Genomic DNA, 23418 nt, shown 5'->3' with positions numbered 1-23418 from the left:
CCAGGATGCCCGGTTGCGTGGATTTGGCTGCAAGGACTCTTGTTTAAGTGAGAAGCTGTTCTGGAGGCACCAGAAAGTGACATACGTGGCAGTAGCAAAGCCTGTGCTGGGCTTTGCGCTCCGGCACCGCAAAGCCAGGTCCCATGCCCACTCCTATAAATAACAAAAGCGGTCTGGGCTGCTGGGATACGAGTGTCCCCAAACCAAGCGCGACTCGATGCCGCTGGCCAGCCCCGAGCAGCGTGGGAACCTCCGTGAGCCGGCGCCGCTTCCCCGCGGTCCCGCTCGGCCGCTGCACTCGCGCAGCCGGCTCCTGTGCGGGGATTGGTCGGCGGTTCGGCGGCCGCGGCCGCTATTGGACGAGCGGGCACGGTCCGTTGGGTTCCGGCGCCCCCCTGCGGGGCAGCGGCGGGTGCGTGGGGCGGTCTCCCGTGGGCTCTGCCCGCGGCTCCGGCTGCCCCGCACGCCGGTTCGCTGCCGCTGGGCCCGGGCCGGATCCGGGCAGTGGGGGACTGCGGCGGTGCGGGGAGCCCGCGGCCCCTCCGACCCGCCCTTCGGGGCCGGCAGCCCGGCCATGCCGCCCGCCAAGGCCGGCGGCAAGGAGGCCTTGGTGCTGCAGTGCGAGTGGGATGTGTGCACCTACGTGGCCTCGAAGATGGAGGAGTTCTGCGAGCATGTGTCCCAGCACCTGCAGCAGCACCTTCCCGGGAAGCAGGAGGACGAGATGGACCCTCTCGGTAAGGAGCAGCCTCGACGGCTGCGGCTCATGAGCCCTCCGGGATATTTAATTGTGAGAGAACCCGCCTCTCGCTGAGCGGAGCGGTGCTGCCTGCTGCAGGGCTGGAATCTCCTGGGGCTGGAAAAAAGCCATGATGCTTCTCTGTCTGCAGGAACCCGAGCTTTGGAGAGTGCCTATCAGACCATTACAGCCTGTGTGTCTCCTGTTTGTGTTGCAGAGGAATACACGTGTTTGTGGCAGGAATGTGGTTTCTGTTCCCTGGAGAGCTCGGCTGACCTCGTTCGCCACGTCTATTTCCACTGCTACCACACCAAGCTGAAGCAGTGGGGGCTGCGGGCCCTGCAGAGCCAGTCAGATGTGAGCCATTGCCAGCTGGACTTCCAGAGCCGCAATATCATTCCTGAGATCCAGGAAAACTTTCTGTGTCTGTGGGAGTACTGCGAGGTGAGAACGGCTCGCCTGCGTGCCTGCCTGGTGCTGTGTTTGTACCATTGTGAGGGCACCTGATGTGCTCTGGCTGAGGCCAGCTCGTGCTGATCTTTTCACCCTGTTCTGTCTGTCTCTGCTCCCCAACAGAGATCATTTGATAATCCTGAGTGGTTCTATCGACACGTGGAGGATCACAGCTTCTGTTCAGAGTACAAGGCAGCAGGGAAGGAGAACCACGTGGTCCTCTGTGGCTGGAAAGGTTCGTGGGTGCATGCAAGGCCACCTGCAAAAGTTGTATGGTAGAACTCTGCAGTCCTTGGCAGGGTTTCAGAGAGCTTCTTGAGCTTCAAAAATATGTCTGTATGATCCCAACAGTGAAATATTCCTGCAGAATTTCCTTCAGGGGATCCAGCTGAGTGCTTAATATTGAACTTTTCATTTATATTTAATTAGTACCTAGAAGAAAATGCTCCAGTTTAATATTTTGAATAGTTTCTCTCTTCTGTATTTGTGCAATTACCTTAGCTGCTTGCAGTGAGGGGAGCCCGTGCCGCTTGTACACTAGGGGTCTCATCCTGCTGTAACCCTGCTCTGTGGGCTTTCTGGAGCAGGGAGTTGATCCTTGTTGGTCAAAACAGAAGAAGCCTGTAATCAGTCAGGCTGTGGATCGTGGCCCATGTGTGAAGGTTCTTAATGGCATTCTGTTGTTTCCCTTTAGACTGCGATTGCACCTTCAAGGGGCGCTGCAAACTGCGGGAGCACTTGCGCAGCCACACGCAGGAGAAGGTGGTGGCCTGTCCAACCTGTGGGGGGATGTTCGCCAACAACACCAAGTTCTTCGACCATATCCGCCGTCAGACTGCTCTGGACCGTAAGCTCCTGCAGGCAGGGGAGTAGTGGGTTGTGAGCAGTCCTCTCTCCTGGGTGTTCTTGGAAATGGCCTAGCTGCTCTGATGGCTGGGAACTCAGGCGCTGATGAATCTCTGAGGAGTGTCCTCTTGCAGAGGCAGCAGGGTTGGAGGCTGACAAGTCTGCACAGGGTTCATAGTGCTGCAGCCAGAGCTGTTCCTCCTGTAGGGACGCGGGGCTGAAGTCAAAGAGAGCAGCTGGGCAGCTGCAGCAGCACTCAGATTTGCTTGTTGAGCTCCCTTGTGCTGCGCTGGCAAGGACTGTGCGTGTGTGATGGTTGCTCCACGCTTCCTGCACTGGCAGCGCAGAGAGGCAGTGCGAAGGGGAGGCAGATTGGTCTTTGCAAGTGATTTTTGTTTGACTTTCTAGTCAGTGTCTGCTGTCTCTGCCTGCAGAGAAGGGTTCCTAGCTCCACTGTAACTACCATTTGTTCTCACTTGCTGCTCTTTGTGCTGTTCTCTCTCTGCTTTGATCTATTTTCTCACCACCATCTCCCCTTTCTCCCTGGCCCCGATGATGCAGAGCAGAGGTTTCAGTGTTCTCACTGCTCCAAGAGGTTTGCTACAGAGAGGCTGCTCCGTGACCATATGAGGAACCATGGTGAGTAAAGGCCCTTTCTCCCAAGTGAGGCTGTGAAGAGCGTGTGCTGTCTCCTGCTTTGTGGTAATGTTTTCCACCCGTTCTTTTGCACAGTGAACCATTACAAGTGCCCTCTGTGTGACATGACCTGCCCACTGCCCTCCTCCCTGCGCAATCACATTCGTTTTCGGCACAGCGAGGAGAGGCCATTCAAGTGTGACTACTGTGATTACAGGTAAGGACCAGGGCTTTCTGTCTTCCCAGACTGGTGATGGAGGAGCAGACAGAGGCATGTGTGCGTGTGCTGCACAGTATTCAGCATTTTTTGTTATATTTTCCTTTTAGCTGCAAGAATCTCATTGACTTGAGGAAACATCTGGACACGCACAGCAAAGAGCCAGCCTATCGCTGCGAGTTTGAGGCTTGCAGATTCACTGCACGTTCACTCTGCTCCATCAAGCTGCACTACCGCAAAGTCCATGAGGTGGGAAGGGAGCAGAGGGCTATTCTGCTTTCTACTCTCTCCCAATGAGGCTGAGAACCATTAAGTGCAACGTGCTGTACAGAAGCACGAGGAAGAAAGCTAAAGTAATGTGAAGTGCCCAAGACTGAGGAGGGCTGTAGGAATGTGAGGTCAGATTGCATTCCTGTCTTACTGCTGCGATGATACAGCATGGCAGTCTTAGAGCACCTGATTCTTCCTTTCGTGCGTGTGCGTGGGTGCCAGGCCCCCTGATCAGGCTCATGGAGTATTCACATCCCTCTCTCTGCCCTTCAGGGTGACTCAGAGCCCCGGTACAAGTGCCATGTCTGTGACAAGTGCTTCACACGTGGAAACAACCTCACTGTCCACCTCAGGAAGAAACACCAGTTCAAATGGCCCTCGGGGCATCCTCGCTTCAGGTACTGCTTCTCCTTATCTCTTTACTACCTCCTCTCTAGTGCAAGAGACAGCTGGAGCTGCATCTTGCTGGAGCAGAGACCTGGCAGTGCTTTGGCTCTGACTTTTGCCTGTAATGCACTCAAGACCCATTTCCCAGTGGCTGGGGGGCACTGCGCAGAAAGCGTTTGGTGGGGTCTGGCACAGTGACGGTGCAGTGCTGGGTGTCAGCTCCAACAGTGTGTCAGAGATCAGGGCAGCAGTGGCACCATCGTATCTGCATGTGGTGGGAGGCTTCTGAGCTTGGCTGGGGCAAGGTCCAGGTGTCTCACTGTAGAGAGAGCTGCTGCAGTTCAGTCTCTTTACAGATACCTCTGCAAGCTCCCTAGGAAACTGCAAAGTGTTTCCAGGGCCTAAAAGCTGGGTTAGGAAGAGCATAGACATCAAATGCACCCAGTGAAACAGAGTGGTGGAAGGAGATGGTCATAGGAGGTGATAGAGGCCTTGGAGAAAGCTCAGAAACTGCCACAGTATGTATTTTTAGGGGTAGGGCTGAAGGATTTTTATCTTATTTGCCCGGTATCGTCTGGGCGTTGGAATTCAGAATATAGTACTGCTTCCTTAGCTGCTGCTTCAGACTGCTACCTGTCTCTTGGGAAGGGGCTGCAGTGTGACTGGCTCCATCAACTCTGCCTCTCTCTGCTCAGATACAAGGAACATGAGGATGGCTACATGAGGCTGCAGCTGGTGCGTTATGAGAGTGTGGAGCTGACAGAGCAGCTACTGAAGGACAGAGAGAAGCGGGGAGAGGCACTGGGTGGCTCAACAGAGTGCGTGGTGCTGTCCGAGGGAGAGGGCAACCTGCAGGGCATCATTCTGGAAGCGCCAGAAGAGGCTCCCCTGGTGGAGAACAGTATTGCTGAGCTGCAAGGGGCCCTGCTGCGCCCAGCAGCTTGCTCTGCTGACAACCCCAAGCCAGCACAGCCGAGTGCCGTCCCAGGAGCACCACTGTCATCAGAGCAAGAACCCAGCACCCCAGCCAACCCCATCATCCGTGTGGTGAACCGGACTAATGAGCACGGGGAGAGCGAGACTGTGTATTATGTCATGGCTAGCACATCTTTAGAGGAGCAGGTAGCAGCACCCAGTGGGCTGGCTACAGAGCAGGAGGAGAATGTCATGGACCGTCTGCAGAAGACGGCTGAGGAGCTGGGCATCCAGATCGTGTGAGCTGCTCACCTGACTCTCTGCATGTAGAAAACTTGGGCCTCCATGGGATGTAGCGGTGGGGAAGGTTGGGAAGTGATTGGGGGAGAGGGCTGGCTTGTCTTCACCTGCCTGCAGCTGGCTAGCTTCCCCCTCTGCTGCCCTAGCCTCAGTGGCTGCTGGTTCTGGTCAGCATGGCGAGAAGGGAAAGACTCCCTCAGTTGTGGGTCAAGTGATCTGATGTGGAAAGAGCTGTCTGTCTCCTCCTTTTGGGGATTAGGGACTAGCAAGCCTCCCACCCTTCCAGGAGGTTTGGATTTGGCCTGGCACAGGCCTTCCTCTTTTGGTCACTCACTGGTGATGTGGTCCCTGCTGCTTGCAGGGAAGTTGTCAACCCCTGCTGAGCCAGGTCCTCAGCTGGGATCTGCCCAGGCTGATGTGCTGAGCAGACCCAGCAGCTAAAGCCTTTTCCCTGGAGAGATGCGTGGCCCTTAGCAGGCCTGCTTTACCCCATCCTTAACTTTGCTCTCCAAGGGTTGACACACTCTACTTCTGCCTTCATCAGCACCTCCCTGCACATCGTCTTTCCTGGGTTGTTCAGCTGGTGGCTGTTGGCATTTGTGACACTGATCTCTGGGAGGAGAGGGCTGGAGGTGCTGTCCCTTACAGGCCACTGCTACCCTGCAGCACTGGGGGACTGGGAGCATCTTACTGCTTTTGTCCTTCCCTGGGTTTTTTCCCCACATTGGGGCTTGGGTTCCTAGTTGGGCAAAGTGTACTTTGGCAAGACAAATAAAAGTCAGACTTCCAGGTCAACCAGTGTTTGGTGTCTGTTTAAGCCCCATCCCCGCCAGCTGCAACATGCTGTGGTGAGAGGATAATACCAAGTTGCCTGGGACCTGCGTCATGGGGAGTGGGCACTGAAGAGCTGCCAGGATCTCTTGACATATCCTGGGGGCAGCTGCTTGGTGTAGCAGGTTACTGCTTTGGAGAGCATGGTGTTCCACGTCCCAGAGGTGGCACTGGAAGGCCAGGTTTAGCTCTAGCACTCCTGTTCCCTGCTACCCTGATGGGGGTTTGATTTTTGCCGCTTCCTTCAGGATGTGAATGTCAGCTGCTTGCAATGTCATTTTTTTTAATATAGAGAGTAGCCTGGCCTTGCGAGCAGAGCCGGCTTGCCCTTTGTCCGGTGATTTGAATGAGAACAGTGTGAAGCTGGTGTCCCTGGAGTGACACTCAGGCGCTCGCTGCCTTGTGCATGGAGGTGATGTGCCCAGATGGAGGCAGGGTGGCACCCTGCTGATCTCCTGGGTTGGGCGCTGACTTTTCCCACCCACTTCCTTTCTCAAGCAGTTCAGCAAAAGCTGTTGGAATTCCAGGTTAATGGGGGAAATCACTTTATGCTAAACCCTTGGCCATCTGCTCACTTTCTAATTACAAACACTGTGGGTGTGATTTGTGGCTGTGCCCTTGGGATGGGGTGAGGCAGGGTGGGAGGCAGCTGGTTGTCCCCGCAGCCCTGACAGTGGGCACTGCAGGAGGATGCTGCTGGCTCTGCAGGGAACATCCCTGGGCTGTCAGCATGCGATGTAGCCGAGCCTTGCCCAGCCTTCCCCGTGCCTGCCTGTTCCTTGCTCCCTGGTACTTGGCAGAGCTGGGCCAAGGACATCTTCGAGAGAACAGCCTCCTGCCAGGTTTGCCTTCACAGCACCTCCAGCTTGGCCCTCTTTCCAACTCACAGGCCCCCGGCCTCTGCTGCCAAAGCCATGCTGTGCTTGTGTTATCTTGGACTGCCGCACTCCTGCCCTACATGAGTGCTGGGTGTTGGGACTGCAGGAGAGGCTGTGGTGGCTGGGAGTTGTCCCTTTAAACACGGGGTCCGGGGAGGGTAATCTGCCAGAGATTATCTGATGGGCAGAAGATTGGATTAAAGGCAATGTCTCCTCCCTTCACCCATGTCCTAAAGCATCCCCTGTCCTGTGTGTATGGAAACCAAGTTCACTTTCTCCTGACCGAGCAGAGAGTGGGGCCTTTGATTTGAGGGCTAAGGGGAGGAGGGCAAAGTGTGCGCTATGGGACTGGCTCTCCTCTTCCTCGCTGTGCTGGCCACGCTGATCTCCTGTGAGGACCCAGAAGGTAATGGCGTGTTTGGGGGAAGAGGGACTTACAGGGTGCCCCAGAGCTGCTGCTATCTGGCTGGATGGGTCTGCCCCAGCAGGGAGAAAGACCTTTATCACGTCCCTGCACCAAGGCTTGGGACAGGGAGGGGCTGGCTTGCGGGAGAGCTGGGGGCCGTTAATGGGCACTGTCCTTATCACAGCAGGGGTGAGGGAGGAGGCTTTCGGGGCTGGGGAGCTGCTGGGAAGGGTGGTCCTTGGCCCCCTGACTCAGGCCAGCCCTGCTCTGCCTTGCTCCCTGCGGCACCAGGAGACCTGGATACTTACTGGTCTGGCACAGCACCCATCTGCTTGGGGGGCTGCAAGGGGAAGCACAAGGAGCTGAAGAGGAGCCAGTGTGGGAATGGCAGCTGCTGCTGGCTGGGCTACAAGTCCTTCTGCAGAGGTACAGCCAGAGGGGGGAGACTGGGGCAGCCCTGGGGTTGGCTGCAGGGCTTGGCACAGCCAGCTTGGGGATGGCTGGTTTTGTGCCACGTGCATGGAGTGTCTCCAGCAGCCCGGTCCTCAGGTCACAAGGGGACGCAGCCCTGGAGCACCCACAGATTCTGCCCAGTACCCTGGTCCTCACCCAGGCCCCACAACCTTGTCTGGGTGCATCCCCTTGGGCTGCCATTCTGCTGAGCAGGCTGTGCAGGGTGCTAGCCCCATGCTGCCCACGGGAACCTCCCTGTCCCCAGTGAACTGCGGGCGACCCGAAGCGGACTTCAACTCAGTGGTGTATGGCAACGACTGGTGGGTTGGCTCAGTGGTGCGGTACAGCTGCCGGCCTGGATTCCTGCTGCTGGGGGACCCGGCCAGTGCCTGCCAGTCCGACGGCCGCTGGACTCCCAAGCCCACCTGCCTCCGTGAGTATGGCTGGGTGTCATGCGGAGCCTGAGGTGGCACCCTGCTTGCGTGGGGAGCAGGCAGGAGGGCTTCAGGTGTATCCTGGATGTCTCTTTTCCCTCAGCCCACTGTGGGAGGGCTGTAGAGCTGGTGGGCACTCTGCAATTTGTGCCCACTGCTCTTACAGGGATCTGCCTGCGAGGTCGGATCGAGATCAGCGAGCGGGACATTACTGGGAGGTGCTCCTCATCGTGCAGCACCCAGGCCCACCTGGGAGCCTTCCTCAACCACGGCTGCATCAAAATCTCAGCCTGTGTCACCAAGCACTCAGGCTGGGCTCGCTGGTTCCTGCGTTGTGACATCTGTGAGTGCGACTGCCATGTCCCATGCGGTGAGTACCAGTAGTGGCTGCCCACCTTTGGTAAGGGCCTGGCTCACTCTTTTGTGGGAAGGGGTGACCAAGAGCTGGGGGTTGCCAAACAGCTCAAAATCTGCTGCTCTTGCTCTCCTTACAGGGTCCTCCAGGTAGAGCTGGGCGGTCCAGGGCTGTGGCCACTGGCCCCATGTCAAGGGAGGCTTCCACCCTGGATGTCTGCTTCCCTTTGCCACGTGTCTCCAGTGCTGCACTCCTTCCATAAGCCCTGTTCATCCCAAGGCTGACATCTGAGAGGAGATGTGGACTCACTCTCTCCCTTCCTGCCTGGCCCCATCCTGTGACTCCCCAGCAGCAGGGGATGCTCTGTGAGCAGCAGGCGCTGGGGCGCTGCATGTGCTTCCTGCAGCTGGGCTTGAGGACTTTGGTGTCTCAGCCTCCATTTGCCCAGATACTTCCTAGAGGAGGCTTATATCCCCTTTTAGCGGGGATATGCATGTGTGCCTGTGCCTGTTGGAGAAATATCTGTACCGTCTGTGCTGCAGGTTGTGATTTCCCCCTGGCCAGGTCCCTGGCCTGAGAGATAGACCTTTCCTGTGTGCATGCTGCAGCTATCAGACAGGGCTGGAATGCAGGATCCGCCTGCTACCCCCACGCCATGGGCAGGGCACACAGGGCAGAGCAGCCTGGCCAAGGCTGCACCACCTATTGCTGAGGAATCAAGTGTTACAGTGGGACAAACCACCCTACAGCCTCCCTTCCCTAAACTCTTTTTTCTCCCCATTAGCCCTTCACTTCTCACTGGGGAAATGGTCAGAGAGTTGCACTCATGTTGATGCCAGTACCTGACTCCAGTCAGGAACAACCTGGTGCTCCCTGGGCTGCCCTGGCTCCCTCTGAGGCAGCAATGGAAAAGCCAGACTTTGTATTCTCTCAGGGAAGAAGGAGGTGGTCTGGAGCATGTATGATGGGATTTCCAGTGGAGCTGGAGGACCAACAGTACCACCATGGGTAATTAAACTATGCTTACAGGAAATCACACAGGTTTTCCAGTCATGCGAAGAGATTCTGTTGCCTGCTCTGTCCCTAGAGTCCTGGACATAAATAAAAGAGCCAGGACAGGCTCCCTCTGCCACTGATGCTCTCCTGAACACGTGAGCTACCATGGGGGCACAGGTATAGTCAAGGCCACCGTAGGAAGGTCCTAGCTGGGGACCACATGAATGCTGAATGTGTCCATGGGCACGGGACTGCTTTCTGGGCACTGGAGTCCCATGCCTGCTAGCTGTTCACCTCAAAATAACTCCACAGCAGGAACTGCTAGTTGCTGCAAGGCCACCAGCTTGGTCCTGACCCAGTCTTGAGCAGCTGAGAAGGAAGTGACTTTAGCATCAGGTGGGTTTGCTCCCAAGCCCTGTTTGTGCTCATGGGGATGGGAGTCAGCAAACTGGATTGGTCCGGTGTGCCTTTTTCTCCACGATGACTTAAGATGTCACTATGGAGCTTGGCTCCACAATACCTCCTTGTGCCCTCCACGTGCTCAGCCTGCGAGCTGCCCTGCCCCACAGTGTCTCCTCTGGCTGGATCCTGCTCCGCCAAGGGAGCAAAATCACTGCCCTGAGCTCTGTGCTGGCCCAACGCTGGCTGTGGGAGGGGAAAACTTTCCTTGCCTCAACAGATGGTTTTTTAATTAATACTCCTGTTAGTGCCACCCATTTCCATATGTCTTTCATGTTTAAGAGCTGTGGTGGGGGAGAGGTGTGAGTAACAGCGAGGATGGAGCCAGGCATGGTGCTGCAGAGGGTGGGGGTGCAGGGGGATGGCAGGTCCCCCATGAAGAGCTGTGGAAAGGAGTGTATACTGGGGGCAAAGCCTTGGTAGGGGGGGCATGCTCTTTTGTCGCCAGCTGCAACCCCACCAGCCCTGGCTCTTGGAGCCTGGTGTGGGCTTCCCAGGAAGTCCTCTGCATTGCAGCCCGGACTTCACATAGCTTGTGACCCATTGGGGTGACTCTGTGGTGGTGCGGCCCCTGTCCCAGGTCAGTGCAGGGCTGAGCAGGGGCAGGACCACCCTGGGCGGGTGTATACTTAGGGGGTGTTAAGCCCACGGGGTTTTGAGTGGAGGTGGCAATGGAGGGAGTTGCAGTGGGCTCTACCCCATATCTGTACACGAGCAGGCACTGGGAAGGGGTTCTGGGGGGCTGCAGACACAGGGCTGGTGAACACGAGGTTTGTAGGATGGGGATGCTCAGGGCCTTCTGGTTTGCAGGGAGAGGAAATAGGGCCGGTCCCTTTAAGAGGATTTTTCTCTGCTTGGCAGTGCTGCCTGCCTGGGCAGCCCATCCTGCCGCCCTGATAAGCAGCAGCAGCAGCAGGGACAAAGCTGGCGGAGACGGCCACGGCCGGGCAGCCGGGCTCGGGGGGCTGCTAGCCGCTGCTGGGCTGGGGGCACAGAACCCCGCTCCCGCGCTGCCTGCCCAGCCCAGCCCAGCCCGCTGCCCAGCCCAGCCCTGCGGAGAGATGGGGAGTAGACCCCGCCTGGGGACCCTCGGGGGCATCGCCCAGCCTGGCTCCCGCCGCTGAGGACCGACCGGCCGCCACCGAGCCACTCCCTGCCCGGCCGAGGCTCCGGGAGCCGTCCCCCAGCCCCCGCCGTGGGCATCGCCCCTTTGTCTGCGGAGGAGGGAGGCGGAGGGCGCTGCGGCGGAGGCACGGCCGGGCGCTGGGCGCAGGGTGGCTGCGGGGCACAGTCGCTGCCGGCGGGGAGAGGAGCCGCCGCGCCCGCAGCCTGCCAGGTGAGCCGGCGGGGTGAGCCTGCGGGCGCCCCTTCCCCTGCCAAGAAGGAGCGGTGCGAGGCTGGGGGCGTCCGCGGCGGCCGGGGATGAAGGCAGGGAGGGAGGGGGCCGGCGGGGAGCCAGGATGAAGGAAGAACATCCTCGACAAAGCTGCCTTCCCCACCCTTCGCATCGGGGACGGGCTAAGCCGGGGAGAGCGGCTTGCGGGATTTAGCGCTCCTTGTAACGCCCAGCCGAAGGAGTCAAGGTGAGCCCGAGGGCGCTTTGTGCCTGCTGCCTCCCCCCGAACCCCCGTTCCCGCTGGCCCGCACCCTGGGGCTGCGCGCCTCGGCGGAATGCCCGTGCTGAGCGCGCCCCACACCTCGCAGCTGCGGAGATGGGGGATTTGAGCACTGGGATCCCGCAGCCCTCCTTCCCACCTCCTCTTCCCAAGGGCTGGGGCTGGCCTTCTTCCAGCCGTGAAAGGGATCTGTCTGCAACGGGGAGAGGGCTGGGAAGATCTCGGTGCAGCTCCTCGCGAGGTCGGCTTCCCCTTTCGGGGAATTGGGTGTGTGTGCATTGCAGCTGTAGCGAGGAGCTGCCTGCAGACTGTGCCTCAGCAAAATGTAGGTTAGCAAAGCATTAGGACCCCAGTCCCGGAGGTGAGGTGCGTGCTGGGCCCAGCCTGCTCAGGCACTGCTTAGGTTCCTTTTGCTGGTGCTGTGGGGATCCCCAACCCCCTCCCAGTCTTTGGTGCTGTGGTGGGACCTGGGGTTAGCATCCCCCCCTAGCACTGCAGAGAGTCCTCAAGCCAAGTGGAGATGCAAGGAGCTTGACTGTGCTGCAGCCAGCTGTGGGGAGGACTGCAGGCAGAACATAGTGCCTAGCAGGAGTGCATTTGGGAAGGTGTGTGTATTAGCATCATGTAATGGCCCCAGTTAAGTACTGGCCTGGTCTCAGAGACTGTGCTGGTAAGAGCCAGAAAGGTGAAAAGAGCCAAATGAGGCAGAGAACAATTAGCACTAGCAGTGCCCCCTCTTTTCTATTCAGTCTGTCCCAGCAAGCCCATGGAGACCCTGGGGACCAGGTGAGTGCCTAAGCTAGCCAGGGCTGCTCTGCCCCAGGAGCCTGGGTGACGCACGGCATGCTTTGTCCAAGAAACTGGCTGGAACCGTCTGCTTGCTTGGGACCCCATACCTGTGTCCTGCGAACCCTGGCTAGGCCAAGCATTCCACCTCCCATCCTGCACCCGCCACAGTAGACAGGAGCAGGGCGGGGGGCCCAGCAGCAGCAGCAGGGCCAGGGGAGATGAAAAGCCTGCCGGCTCTGCAGCCAGAGCTGAACCCAGCAGGGGAGGTGCCTGAATTATTGACTGTGGAGCTGATCAGCTGCTCCTTGCTGTGAGCCCCTTGGTGCAGGCTTGGCTGCCCTGGCCGGGTCCATCTGTCCATCCAGATGTGACTGCCAGACCACAGCTGGGCAGCGTATCACAGGGCAGAGGAGGGCAGTGAAGCCTGGAGCCAGAAGGAAAGGGTGCAAGAGGACTTGCTGTGGCTGGACCCTGGTCCCTGCACTCTCTGGCCCTGAGAGAGGGGCCCACTGGAGTCAATTCACGTGCGTTTTCCACAGATCAGCAGGATGGCAGAGAAGAGTATGGATCCCGCTTGTGTCTCCATTGCCCTGGAGGACACGGTGTGCCATGCCAGCCCCCCAGATGCCCCGCTCCTCACCACCCACTTGAAGAAGGTGGAGAACCACATCACAGAGGCTCAGAGGTTTTCCCACCTCCCGAAGCGCTCAGCTGTCAATATTGAGTTCATTGACCTGTCCTACTCTGTGCGTGAAGGCTCCTGGTGGAGGAAGAGAGGTAGGAGCTGCTGGCTGGGGAAGGGAAGGGGAGGGGACCTGCAGGGCTATCTCACCCTTCTCCTGTTCTGCATACCTTGATCTCAGCCAGGTCCCCACCTGGCCAGAGCTGCATGGGGGTGATGGGGCAGCTGGGATGGATGAGTTTCCCCAGTGTTGTTGTTTGGGGTATGATGGCTGTGTGTGACGTGCCAAAAGCAGGAGACTCCAAAGGGTGCCCCAGCTCAGAGCTTGGCAAGGAGAATATGTGTGGTTTGCAGGGGATTTCCTCTCTAACCTCTCCCTGTGCAGCTGAGGCCATGGTCCCCTTTCCTGTGTGTGACTCTGGCCGAGAGCTCAGGGAGGGGAAAAGGGAGGAAGATGGCAGCTGGTGGGTGGTAGTCTGCTTTAATTAGCTCTCTCAGTTAATGGGATGCCAATCAGGCAGCCCTATGAGATGGAGCGGGAGCTGATCTGCAGAACCTGAAGGCAGGCAGGGATGAGCTGGGGCCTGGAGTGAGCACAACAAGGGCACAGGGCTTGCTCAGTGGAATGCCCTGCCAGTCAGGAGTGCTGGATGAGGCCTCTGACCCTGCCCCAACCAGGCCCTGCAGCTAGGGAAACTGAGGCACTGAAAGACAGTGGGACCAGCCTTGACATCCCCCTAGATGAGGTCTGCCTGTTTGCATGGGATGCTGAGGAAGCATCCCAGGAGGAGCCATGGCACAACCATGGGTTCCCCAGGGCACAGAGTACTGTAGCACTCAGTAGTCCTGGGAACCAGCTGCCTGCTGGTGGGCCAGTGCCCTGCACGGAGGGAGGGGGAAAGGCTTGGGTAGCTGGACCCAAGAGGAGCATGCTGAGGGGTGCTGGGGTTCTGGGGTGGTAGTGGGAGGGAGGCTTCTCTCCCCGAGGCCAGGCACAGGTGGAGGAGCTGGCAGGGAGCTCCTGGTGCCTTTGGCTACAGCCCCCAGGATCCGGCCAGGCTGCCCTGCTCTGCTGAAGCAGGAGGTTACTGGCAGTCAATGAACGCGAGTAACCGCTGCGCAAGCTGCAGTGGCGCCGACGTGAGCAGCATGCGCGGTGCTGGATGCATGCGCGGTGCTGGGTGCGTGTGCTTGGTGCCGGCGTGTGCTGGGGGGCGCTGCCGGGCATGCTCGCTCTGTTGTCGTCATGCACAGCCCCCTGCCCTCCCCTTCCAGCCCTTGCTGCCCCTCTGGCAGTGGGACCCGTGCCTGGCTGCAGGGTGCCTGACTCTGAGGGGTGCAGAGGAGGAACTGGGAGCTTGCAGTGCTGGATCCCCTGTTCTGGGGATGGGCAAGTCAGAAGAGCTGCACCCCTAGTGTGGTGGGAGTTCTGTGAGCTGGCCTGGCCTGGAGGCTTGCCCCAGCCTGTGGGCAAGGGATGGATGTGTTGCCCTCGCCCAGCAACAGCTGCTGGCACGGGGGGGCGAGGTGGGACATATTTCCAGCAGACAGATGCTCAGACTTGGTCTGTGGTTCAGCATGGTCCAAGTACCCTGTTTGCCATTGCTGTCTGTGTTTTGGGGGCAGCTTCTGAGAGCCTGAGGCTGTACCTGTTCCCTACTCCCAACACATAATTTTCCTTCTGCCATAAAATGCTAATCAGCTGCATCTAAAGCAGAGATAATTCTAGGTCTGATTAGCAGTGGCTGCTGCTGGGTGTCACAGCCTGAATGCCAATGAAGGCAACAGCTGAGCATCCGGTGGGCTTGGGGACTCTGCCTGCCCAATGCTGCCTTGCTTCTTGCTGCCCTTGTCCACTGGCCCTAGGGACTGGGATCTGACAACATGCCCAGGACCAATGTCACATCCCGGTAATCTTCCTCAGCAGCTGTGTGCCCTGACCCAGGGATTTCCTTCATCTTTGCTGTGATCTGGGACGTGTGTCTCTCTGGCGCTGGAAATAGGTGGGGCCAGCCAAGGACCAGGGTGAGGGATCATGCTGGAAATGACAGCTGCTGTGGCTATAGCCCAGGGGCTGCTGATGGAGACTGTTTGCAGGCACATGCAGCCCTTGACATGATGCATGGATGTCCTGAGGTCCCCTGGGTGCTGGGATGGCGTCACAGTCCCTGTAGCACTGTGGAAAGTCAAACCTGTGCTGCTCTCTCCCTCCAGGCTACAAGACTCTTCTTAAATGCCTCTCAGGGAAGTTCTGCCAGCGGGAGCTCATTGGGATCATGGGGCCCTCAGGTGCTGGGAAGTCCACGCTCATGAACATCCTGGCTGGCTACAGGTGAGACTGGAGGAAAGCCAGCGGGTCTGGAGGTGCAGGGCTCAGTGCCCTGTGCTGCATTCCCCCACGCCTCTTTCCTGCAGGGAGACTGGCATGAAGGGCCAGATCCTGGTGAATGGCCGGCCACGGGACCTGCGTACCTTCCGCAAGATGTCATGCTACATCATGCAGGACGACATGCTCCTGCCACACCTCACTGTGCTGGAGGCTATGATGGTGAGTGATGAGGATGTCAGGCAGCCGGCTCTGCTCTTTGGGGCATCCTGTGGCCTGTGTCCTCAGGCACTGAGCCCACACCGACATCAGCTATTTCCAAGGGCTCTGGGACATGGGTACAAAATCCTGCTCTTCTTGCTCCCTTCATCCTGAGCCACCATGCCCAGCCCTTGGCTGGTCAGTGATGGAGCCACGGTGCAGGCAGTTCTGTTCCCTACACCAAAGAGTTGTGTCTCCCTGCCCATCCTTTTCCTGCAGGTCTCTGCTAACCTGAAGCTGAGTGAGAAGCAGGAGGTGAAGAAAGAGCTGGTAAGTGCAGAGGAAAATGGGCCCAGGCCCCATAATCTCTTCCCATAATAGGGAAGGGAGGGTCCTGAGGGGACCAGGGTGCTCCCAGTGATGGAGGTCTGAAGGGAGGTGGCAGGGATGGGATGAGGGTCCATGGGAGCCCATGGTGAATGAAGCTGTCTCACAGGTGAACGAGATCCTGACGGCCCTGGGGCTGCTGGAGTGCTCCTACACCCGCACTATCTCGCTGTCGGGGGGCCAGCGCAAGCGCCTGGCGATCGCCCTGGAGCTGGTGAACAACCCTCCGGTCATGTTCTTCGATGAGCCCACAAGGTGAGGCTGCAGGGGCTGGGGCTCCTCAGCACTGCCTGCCCAGCTGGGGGGCACCAGGGTTTCTGGCACCCTCTGGAGGGCTGTGAGACCTGAGGGTGAAATGTGACTGTGCCCACCAGGGCTCCAAGAGAGCTGGGGCTGCAAAGGGATGCTCTTCTCCATTGACCCAGGAGGAGGGTGCCCACAAGGGGAGGCAAGTGGGGGCACCTTTAAGATGCACTTCTTCTCCTCCTAAGTCTCCACTTCTCTCTCTGCTTTCTCTTTCTCCTCCACCCCATCCTGCATGATCACAGCGGTCTGGACAGTGCCTCCTGCTTCCAAGTGGTTTCCCTGATGCGGTCCTTGGCTCAGGGTGGGCGCACCATCATCTGCACCATCCACCAGCCCAGCGCCAAGCTCTTTGAGATGTTCGATAAGGTTTGGCCTGAGCTAGGACACAGGATTTTTCAGTGGTGTGGGTTTCCTCTGGCCCCAAGATCCAGGAGAAAGGCCACGGGAGGGATGGGCTGCAGGCATTTGACCTGGGGCTAGTGTGGCACACAGCCCCTATGGCTGGCGTCTGGCAAGGCTGCTTTTTGTCACCCTAGGATGGGGAGGTGGGGAGGAGCAGGTGACAATATCCCTGGCTGCTCTGCACCCGCCATCTTCTGGCTTTTCCTTGCAGCTGTACATCCTGAGCCAGGGCCAGTGCATCTTCAAAGGCATCGTGACCAACCTCATCCCCTACCTGAAGGGTCTTGGCCTCCACTGCCCAACATACCACAACCCTGCCGACTTCAGTGAGTGGCCCTGCCGCAGCTGGGGCCGTGGTGGGGAACAGAGGGTGGCAAGGTCCAATCCCAGTGCCCAAGCCATAGGGGCTGCATGATGTTCCCGTGGGCTTCCCAGGGAGCAGAGCTGCCCTTCCTGTTAGGTGGGGTATCATGGGGTGGTGGTTGTGCTGGGCTCCCACCCCTCTGCTCCACAGTGTCATGGTCTTGGCCAAGCAGAGTGATGGCAATGGCTAGCTCAGTGCCTCTCAGGGGTCCTGTCCTCCTCCACAGTTATCGAGGTGGCTTCAGGAGAGTACGGAGACCTCAACCCTGTCCTGTTCCGCGCTGTCCAGAATGGCATGTGCACCATGGCTGAGAAGAAGAGCAGCCCTGACAAGGCAGATCCATCATGCCCGGCACACTGTGTGACGGTGAGTGCGGATGAGAAGAGCCTTTGGTGGTGACAGGGAGTGGCAGATAATAGGCTGTCCATCCAGGGACACCTCAGTCCTCCCTGTCTTGCAGTGCACAGATATCCTGTAATGCCTAGAGTCTCTTGGACACGGTGAGGAGTATGCAGGTGTTCAGCTGCCCTCCACTTGTCTTGAGTGACAGCTATGTGCTTGTGGCTGGCAGTGCCAGTTCTCACCAGAGGTGCTCACAAGGGGCACCCTGGGAGCGTTTGGGTGCCGTCCTAGTCGGGAGCCTCTGTTGTGAACTTGACCCATGTATGTCCATGACTTGCCCATGGTCTTGCAGGATGTGGACCACATTGAGAGCCACACGTTTGCCACCAGCACTTCAACTCAGTTCTGCATCCTCTTCAAGAGAACCTTTATCTGCATCCTAAGGGACACGGTGAGGATATGGGTAGCTGGGCCAGCACTGAGGGTGGGGCCTCTTGGTCACTGGGAACAGGCAGAGACAGGAGTTGAATTGAGGCTGGAGTGGGGCTCACCCTTGAGGGGCATGCAGGCTGTCCTTTGCTCCCCTGGGATGCTCATGGGATGCAGCCCTGCCTCGCTGAGCCCCTGTACCCTCTCTGCCTGCAGGTACTGACCCACCTGCGGTTCATGTCCCACATCTGCATCGGAGTGCTGATTGGGCTGCTCTACTTGCACATTGGCAATGATGCTGGCAAAGTCTTCAACAACACGGGCTTTCTCTTCTTCTCCATGCTCTTCCTCATGTTTGCTGCGCTGATGCCCACCATCCTCACCTGTAAGGAGCTCCTTCCCCCAGCACCCATTCGCTGCTCCCAACCCTTGGGGTAGCGGGGTTGCTCCAGATGTGTGGGGTGGTGTAGATTGGGGCCAGATGAATTGGACAAAAAGAGGGAAATAAGAGAGGAGAGAAAAAACTTCTAACAAAGAAGAGGGGGGAAACTTCTCTATGGCTGTATTGCAGTGCTACCCTTTATTTAATGTTTGGCTATAATGTACTGCTGAGGAAATGTCTGTAAAGCTGCATTTTCAGCTGCTTCACCCCTCTTCCACTTCCTCAAAAAGTTTGCCTGAAAGCCCCCAGCCAAGCTGACTTTTCCATGCAGGAAGTTCCCACATAGGTCACTGAGTTTTCCCCTTGGTGACAATGTGAGCAGCTGCTCATGGTGCAGGCAGGAGGCTGGTGTTCCGTGCTAGGGCAGCATCACATCTGCCCATGCTGAGACAAGTGGGAGTGTGGGCTGGAGCAGCCCAGCCCAGGGCACTGCTGGCTGCTAATTTCTTGTCTCCACGCAGTCCCCCAGGAGATGTCTGTATTTCTGCGAGAGCACTTGAACTACTGGTACAGCCTGAAAGCCTATTATCTGGCAAAGACCATGGCAGATGTGCCCTTCCAGGTGAGCTTTCAGCCGGACTAAAGTGTGGCCCCGATGTTGATGTGCCTTCCTTGGCACAGCTCAGCTGCCCCAATACCCCAGGCTGGCCTTTGAGGGGTCCCTGCAACCCTCCACCTCCCAGGGAAGGTCTGTGGGGTGAGGGATGGCCATGGGTCCAGCAGAGCGGTCACTTTGTTTGCTCCTCTCCAGGTGATCTGCCCCATCGCATACTGCAGCATCGTGTACTGGATGACAGGCCAGCCTCCTGAAGCTACACGATTCCTCCTCTTCTCTGCCCTGGCCACTGCTACGGCCCTGGTGGCCCAGTCCCTCGGCCTCCTCATTGGAGCTGCTTCCACTTCCCCACAGGTCAGACGGGCCCCCAACTTTACCCGTTATGTGGAGATGGGGGAAGAGTTGCAGAGGATCCCATGACAAAGAGGGGTAGAGGGAAGTGTTGCCCATAGGCAGGTGTGTGAGTGCCTGGGGACAGTGATGTGACACCTAATGGCCTGTGCTCCCCAGGTGGCCACCTTTGTGGGACCCGTCACTGCCATCCCTGTCCTGCTCTTCTCGGGTTTCTTCGTCAGCTTCAAGACCATCCCCACCTACCTGCAGTGGAGCTCCTACGTCTCCTATGTCAGGTGGGACTCCAGAAGCTCTCTGTCCTGGGCTCCCATGGGCTGGGTAGAGGATGGGGCTACCTGGGGCACACTGTGACTCTCATGGTGTGCTCTGCCCTAGGTACGGCTTTGAGGGTGTCATTCTTACCATTTATGCTATGGAGCGCGAGGATCTGGAGTGCCTCGAGGACTTTTGCCCCTTCCAAAAACCCATCAAGATCCTGCAGGAGCTGGACGTGGAAGAGGCTAAGCTCTACCTGGACTTCCTCATCCTGGGCATCTTCTTCATCATCCTGCGGCTCCTGGCTTACCTGGTCCTCAGGTACAAAGTCAAGTCAGAGAGATAAAGGAGCCATGGGACCCCCCGGTGCTGTTCCCGGGCCTGGCCTGTTGTGAGAGACATTCTGCAGAGGGACACAGTGCTCCCAGCAGGTCACGGACAATGGTGGAGGCATCGGTAGGTGCCAGTCAGGTCTGGCTCAGTCGAGAAAGGTTTTGAGACGTCTCGGAACTGTTTTAACCTTTCCACACACTCTTCATTGCAAAAGTTTTGTACAGCCCTGGCATGTGCCATCCCCTCCCCAGGACTGCTGAACCCCACGGAGCTCAGGTCCCTTCTTGTCACCCCTGCCTGGCACTGACCTTCTCCACCAAACAGATTGGGACACCAGGGACAGTCCCGTGGAGGTGGCTGTCTGCCGAGCAAGACTGAGAGGAGCCAGCTGCTCTGAGCATCACCCTGGGGCTGCCTGAGCCTGGGGCTGAAGCCGGAGGAGACATCTGCATAGCTCGGATCAGCAGCACAGCACATAGCCCCGTGGCTCGCCCTGGCCAGCAGCATGTGTGTCAGAGCTAAGAAGAGCCCAAAGATGCAGTAGGTCAAGTTGCACAAGGCTTTAGTGTTTCCTGTCTCTGTAGCCACAGAAATTGCTTCATCCCATTTTTCTTGCTGTGTAAGTCCCCCATTATTTTTTTTTTTAATTTATTTTATTTTTTTTAATGATCCCCTGTGCTTCCCACTCTGCATGGAGTGGAAATGGAGCCAGCAGGCAGAGAAGGACTTGGGGCTTTGGCTCAGATTTCTGCTCAGATGCCGTCCTCAGAGATGGGATCTTCAAACCTGGGGATGTGTCAGGGTCTGTGGGAATGGGACAGTATTCTCAGACCTTAGCAAGTCTCACATTCAGTCCCTGTTGTCTTTGGGTTCTGAACCAAGAGGATAAAATCAACAAATGTGGAGAGAAGTGACTGGTCTCTCTAAGTGCTGCACAGACTGGGGAGGATTTAGGCCAGTACCAGGTGGCTGAAAAGCAGGGCCGGGCTCAGTTGTACCATCACTGGACCTTCTACTGCAGGAGAAGAGCTGGCCCTGAGCCCTTCCCTTGCACCATCTCCCGCCTCACTCCTCTCCCCCGGCACAACTGTGTGGCTGTCTCAGCAGAACAGCGAGGATGAGCCTCGCTCAGCACCGTTGGTGCAAGGAGGGGATTCCAGCCCCAGGGACACCTGGCCTCGCAAACCTCCCAGGGTAACGCTGTGCACAAGAGGGTCCCAGCAGCGCCAGAACTGGAAAGCAGCTGAGATCTTGGAGCGGCATTTTGCATTGGGTGACCCTGGTTCAAGTGCAGTCTGTGAGACGCTGCTGCTGGCAGGCTCTGAGCAACAGGGGGTTGCAGGGCAAATGCCAGATGTCAGCAAAATCCTTGGGAGACTCTTCTTTGCTTTTACTGGCTTGTGTTAGGACTGTTCCACACAGCAGGGTCTGGCTGGCCTGCACATGGATGGCAAATGTACTGCAGCACTGATGCTGGGCATTCAGCAAGGTTGCTTTTTCACCTGCCTGGGCAGCATTGCTGAGAGGAGCTCGTAGCCATGGGGGTCTCCTGTACAGAGGGTCTGGGAGCAGGACATGCCCTGATGCCCTTTCCGTGCAGGAGCACTGGGGTTTTCCTCAGGGGCTCTTGTCTGACTTACTGCTGTCCCTCACAAAATTCCCCTCTGCTCACAGATCTTCCTTCACTGACAGATCTGCGCCATGGTCCGCAATGGAGCTGGGCCAGCTTGGGGGGCTGCAGTCTCCTGGGCACGACGCTGCCAACTTGCAGCCGCAGGCGCACAGAGAAATACCACGGGACAGGCTGCCCGAGCTCGGTGTGGCCAGAGGGAGACTGCTGGGGCAAGTAGCTCTGCGGGTGGCTGCTCAGACCAGCCTGTCTGGGACAGGGCAGGTGGCAGCACCTCCGGGATCTCCAGGGCAGTTCAGCACAGCCTGTGCCTCCTGTGCCAGTGAGTGCATGGGTTGCAGTGTCCCAGCTGACCAGGTACGTGGCCACTGCGGGGCAGAGGACCGGGACAGGCTCTGGAGATGGAGGATGGCTGTGTCCCTCAGAGGAAGATGGGCACCAAGCTGGGCTGTGGCAGGACCACTTGGCAATAACACTGGTTGTATTGTGGCGTGGGGCCAGGGGTGCTCAGGCTGGGTCTTGGCTTGTTCTGAATGGGTGGGCAGCACCCATGTGCTGTGCTGGCACACAGCAGTGAGGATGCACTTTATCAGAGTAGGGGAGCAGGACTGCGGGTGCTTCTGGCTACAGGAATCCCACCAGGGAACGCGTCGGGATAATCGTGAGGAACGTGATGGAGGAGAGCAGGCTTCTTCCCCCACACCTCCTCTCCCCTCCTGCCCCCTGCCTTCCTTTGCAATGCACTTTGAATGGATGGTGATGTGGTTGAGGCTGTGGCTCCAGCTCCCTGGGAGCACTGGTTGAACCTCAACCCATTTGAAACTTCTTCAGCCCCTTAGCCTGGCTCCTTCAGCCCACAGGCATGGTTGTATCAGGTACTGCCTCTCCCCCACGCGTGCTGTGAATGCAGGTAGGCAAGCAGGGGTATGGCCTCTCACCTCCACGCATGTCCAGGCCACCTTTGTCACACACACGAGAAGCGCAAATATATCATTACCCAGCTGGTGCTAGGGTTTGCTTGGAGGGGAGACTGAGCTAGTGCAAACAGGGGATGTGGCTTCTCCCAGGGTTTCACCCCTCTCTCAAATCAGGCAATAAACCAGTGTTTCATTCTCACTGTGTGTGGACACCATTTGTCCCGTCCCTTTGCCATGGCAGTTCCTTGTACCACGGGCAGCCTGCACCTGCCTGGGATCTCTTCATGCATCTCTGCCATGCTGGACCCTATGGTTTTCAAGCCTTTGCCTTCTCCACATGTTCAGAGGAGGTTGTACAACGGGTTCCATGTGTGACATGGGACATGGGCGGACCATGTAGAGAGGCACAGCTGTTGAAACCCGTGCTCCCGCATGACTGGAGGTGAGCTGCCTTTTTCCTGGGACATTTGGCAAAATAAGATGCGGATAGCAGCTCAAAGGCCGAGGGAGTTTGCTCACACAGCTGTAGCTCTGCCGTGGTAGCCACGCATGGGTAGCATGTGCTTGGGTCCTTCTGCCTTGCTGGGGAGAGGCTGCGAAGGTGAACCAGGGCACTGCTGCCCACAGCTGCAGCCTGGTGCGAACCAGGCAGAGTGGAGGTGAAGCCCCTGGGCTCTGGGAGGAGAACAGCGTTGCTGGCAGGGTCCTGATGGCTCTCAGGGCTGTGCTGCACATGCAGGTAAGTGCCCTGCAGGGACAGGGTGCCAGGTCCCAGCTTGCTGCTGGTGTTTGCCGGTGTCTGGAGACCCCCAGAAGCTGTTGAGCAGGCAGAAATGTTGCAGCTTATTTCAGTCTTTCTGAGATGCCAACTGTACTCATTGGATTTCACACATCAATAAAACTTATATTTATAGTGTACTGCCTGGATGCCTCCCCTCCATGAGCAGCCAAAGAGCATACATGCAACAGGACATGTGCATTTCTGGGTACACCGACAGGCATCCCTGCCTCAGGGTGTGAAAGCGGGTGTTGGGGGGCAGCACATGGGCAGGTGGCTACACATATTACAGGGGACAGGTGTTGAGTGTGTTGAAATGCGTGCAGGGACATGCATGCCCCTGTGGGTTCTGTGCAGGTCTCTGGGGTGCAAGTGTGGTCTCTGGGATTACCCTGTGCCCTAGCAGCCCTGGCTCAGCACTGGCTGGGGTGGGCTGGCACTTTCCAGGACAGCCCCCAGGGACTGAGCAGAGTCCATGCAGCCACACAGATACCACTGGCTCTGGTTTCAGCACCGTCTAATTGTATTGCCAGAGCAGATCTGCAAGCCACGAGAGGGTAGGTATATATATGTGTGTGTGTGCATGGCCATGTGAGTGTTACACAGCCAGGCAGCGCTGGGCTGCCCTGCCAGCACAGCTTCCTCCAGGCTCTTTTCCCGGTGGGTCTGCCCTTGTCCTGCTCCCTGCATCGTGCTCTGCGTGAGGTGGTGGCAGCTGAACACAGAGGGGTTTC

The 23418-nt window shown here is 57.9% G+C and overlaps 3 protein-coding genes across 4 annotated transcripts; all 3 read left to right on the top strand.

Annotated features, from left to right (window-relative positions):
• The first annotated feature begins 202 nt into the window (after window positions 1–202).
• HINFP (histone H4 transcription factor) lies at window positions 203–5558 on the top strand. Its single transcript, XM_021285275.2, has 9 exons — window positions 203–737; window positions 957–1183; window positions 1316–1427; window positions 1887–2039; window positions 2600–2677; window positions 2771–2891; window positions 3002–3140; window positions 3435–3559; window positions 4244–5558. The coding sequence occupies exons 1-9, from the start codon at window positions 218–220 to the stop codon at window positions 4764–4766; spliced, it is 1998 nt and encodes a 665-aa protein (XP_021140950.2). The 5' UTR covers window positions 203–217; the 3' UTR covers window positions 4767–5558.
• Window positions 5559–5687: 129 nt separating this feature from the next.
• LOC135576286 (sushi, nidogen and EGF-like domain-containing protein 1) lies at window positions 5688–9832 on the top strand. Its single transcript, XM_065040292.1, has 4 exons — window positions 5688–7304; window positions 7597–7764; window positions 7932–8135; window positions 8260–9832. Exons 1-4 carry the CDS (start codon window positions 6815–6817, stop codon window positions 8271–8273), a joined length of 876 nt encoding a protein of 291 aa, XP_064896364.1. The 5' UTR covers window positions 5688–6814; the 3' UTR covers window positions 8274–9832.
• Window positions 9833–10388: 556 nt separating this feature from the next.
• On the top strand, window positions 10389–22824 carry ABCG4 (ATP binding cassette subfamily G member 4). 2 transcript variants are annotated; one of them, XM_065040288.1, is made up of 15 exons: window positions 10389–10911; window positions 12520–12757; window positions 14877–14994; window positions 15078–15210; window positions 15469–15519; window positions 15686–15831; window positions 16125–16248; window positions 16496–16610; window positions 16875–17014; window positions 17343–17441; window positions 17636–17804; window positions 18323–18423; window positions 18613–18771; window positions 18928–19046; window positions 19147–22824. In XM_065040288.1, exons 2-15 carry the CDS (start codon window positions 12529–12531, stop codon window positions 19370–19372), a joined length of 1929 nt encoding a protein of 642 aa, XP_064896360.1. In that variant the 5' UTR covers window positions 10389–10911; window positions 12520–12528; the 3' UTR covers window positions 19373–22824. The 2 variants fall into 2 exon arrangements, with proteins under 2 accessions (XP_064896360.1, XP_005500797.2); XM_005500740.3 differs by lacking the exon at window positions 10389–10911 and adding an exon at window positions 10947–11158.
• Window positions 22825–23418: the final 594 nt, after the last annotated feature.

This window comes from Columba livia, chromosome 24 (genome assembly GCF_036013475.1).
Source record: "Columba livia isolate bColLiv1 breed racing homer chromosome 24, bColLiv1.pat.W.v2, whole genome shotgun sequence".
Classification (NCBI taxonomy): Eukaryota; Metazoa; Chordata; class Aves; order Columbiformes; family Columbidae; genus Columba; species Columba livia.
The sequence above is the reverse complement of the archived record's forward strand: the minus strand, read 5'-3'. Positions and strand labels throughout refer to the sequence as shown.

What these genes read in the sequence shown, in the direction of transcription:
- HINFP (XM_021285275.2), top strand. Translation starts at nt 218, where the DNA reads ATGCCGCTGGCCAGCCCCGAGCAGCGTGGGAACCTCCGTGAGCCGGCG. An exon ending in GGTCCTCTGTGGCTGGAAAG is followed by an intron (nt 1,428 to 1,886) that starts GTTCGTGGGTGC and finishes GTTTCCCTTTAG; the next exon opens with ACTGCGATTGCACCTTCAAG. An exon ending in TCGGGGCATCCTCGCTTCAG is followed by an intron (nt 3,560 to 4,243) that starts GTACTGCTTCTC and finishes CTCTCTGCTCAG; the next exon opens with ATACAAGGAACATGAGGATG.
- LOC135576286 (XM_065040292.1), top strand. Translation starts at nt 6,815, where the DNA reads ATGGGACTGGCTCTCCTCTTCCTCGCTGTGCTGGCCACGCTGATCTCC. An exon ending in CTACAAGTCCTTCTGCAGAG is followed by an intron (nt 7,305 to 7,596) that starts GTACAGCCAGAG and finishes CCCTGTCCCCAG; the next exon opens with TGAACTGCGGGCGACCCGAA. An exon ending in TCCCAAGCCCACCTGCCTCC is followed by an intron (nt 7,765 to 7,931) that starts GTGAGTATGGCT and finishes CTGCTCTTACAG; the next exon opens with GGATCTGCCTGCGAGGTCGG.
- ABCG4 (XM_065040288.1), top strand. Translation starts at nt 12,529, where the DNA reads ATGGCAGAGAAGAGTATGGATCCCGCTTGTGTCTCCATTGCCCTGGAG. An exon ending in TCTTTGAGATGTTCGATAAG is followed by an intron (nt 16,249 to 16,495) that starts GTTTGGCCTGAG and finishes TTTTCCTTGCAG; the next exon opens with CTGTACATCCTGAGCCAGGG. An exon ending in CCACAACCCTGCCGACTTCA is followed by an intron (nt 16,611 to 16,874) that starts GTGAGTGGCCCT and finishes CCTCCTCCACAG; the next exon opens with TTATCGAGGTGGCTTCAGGA.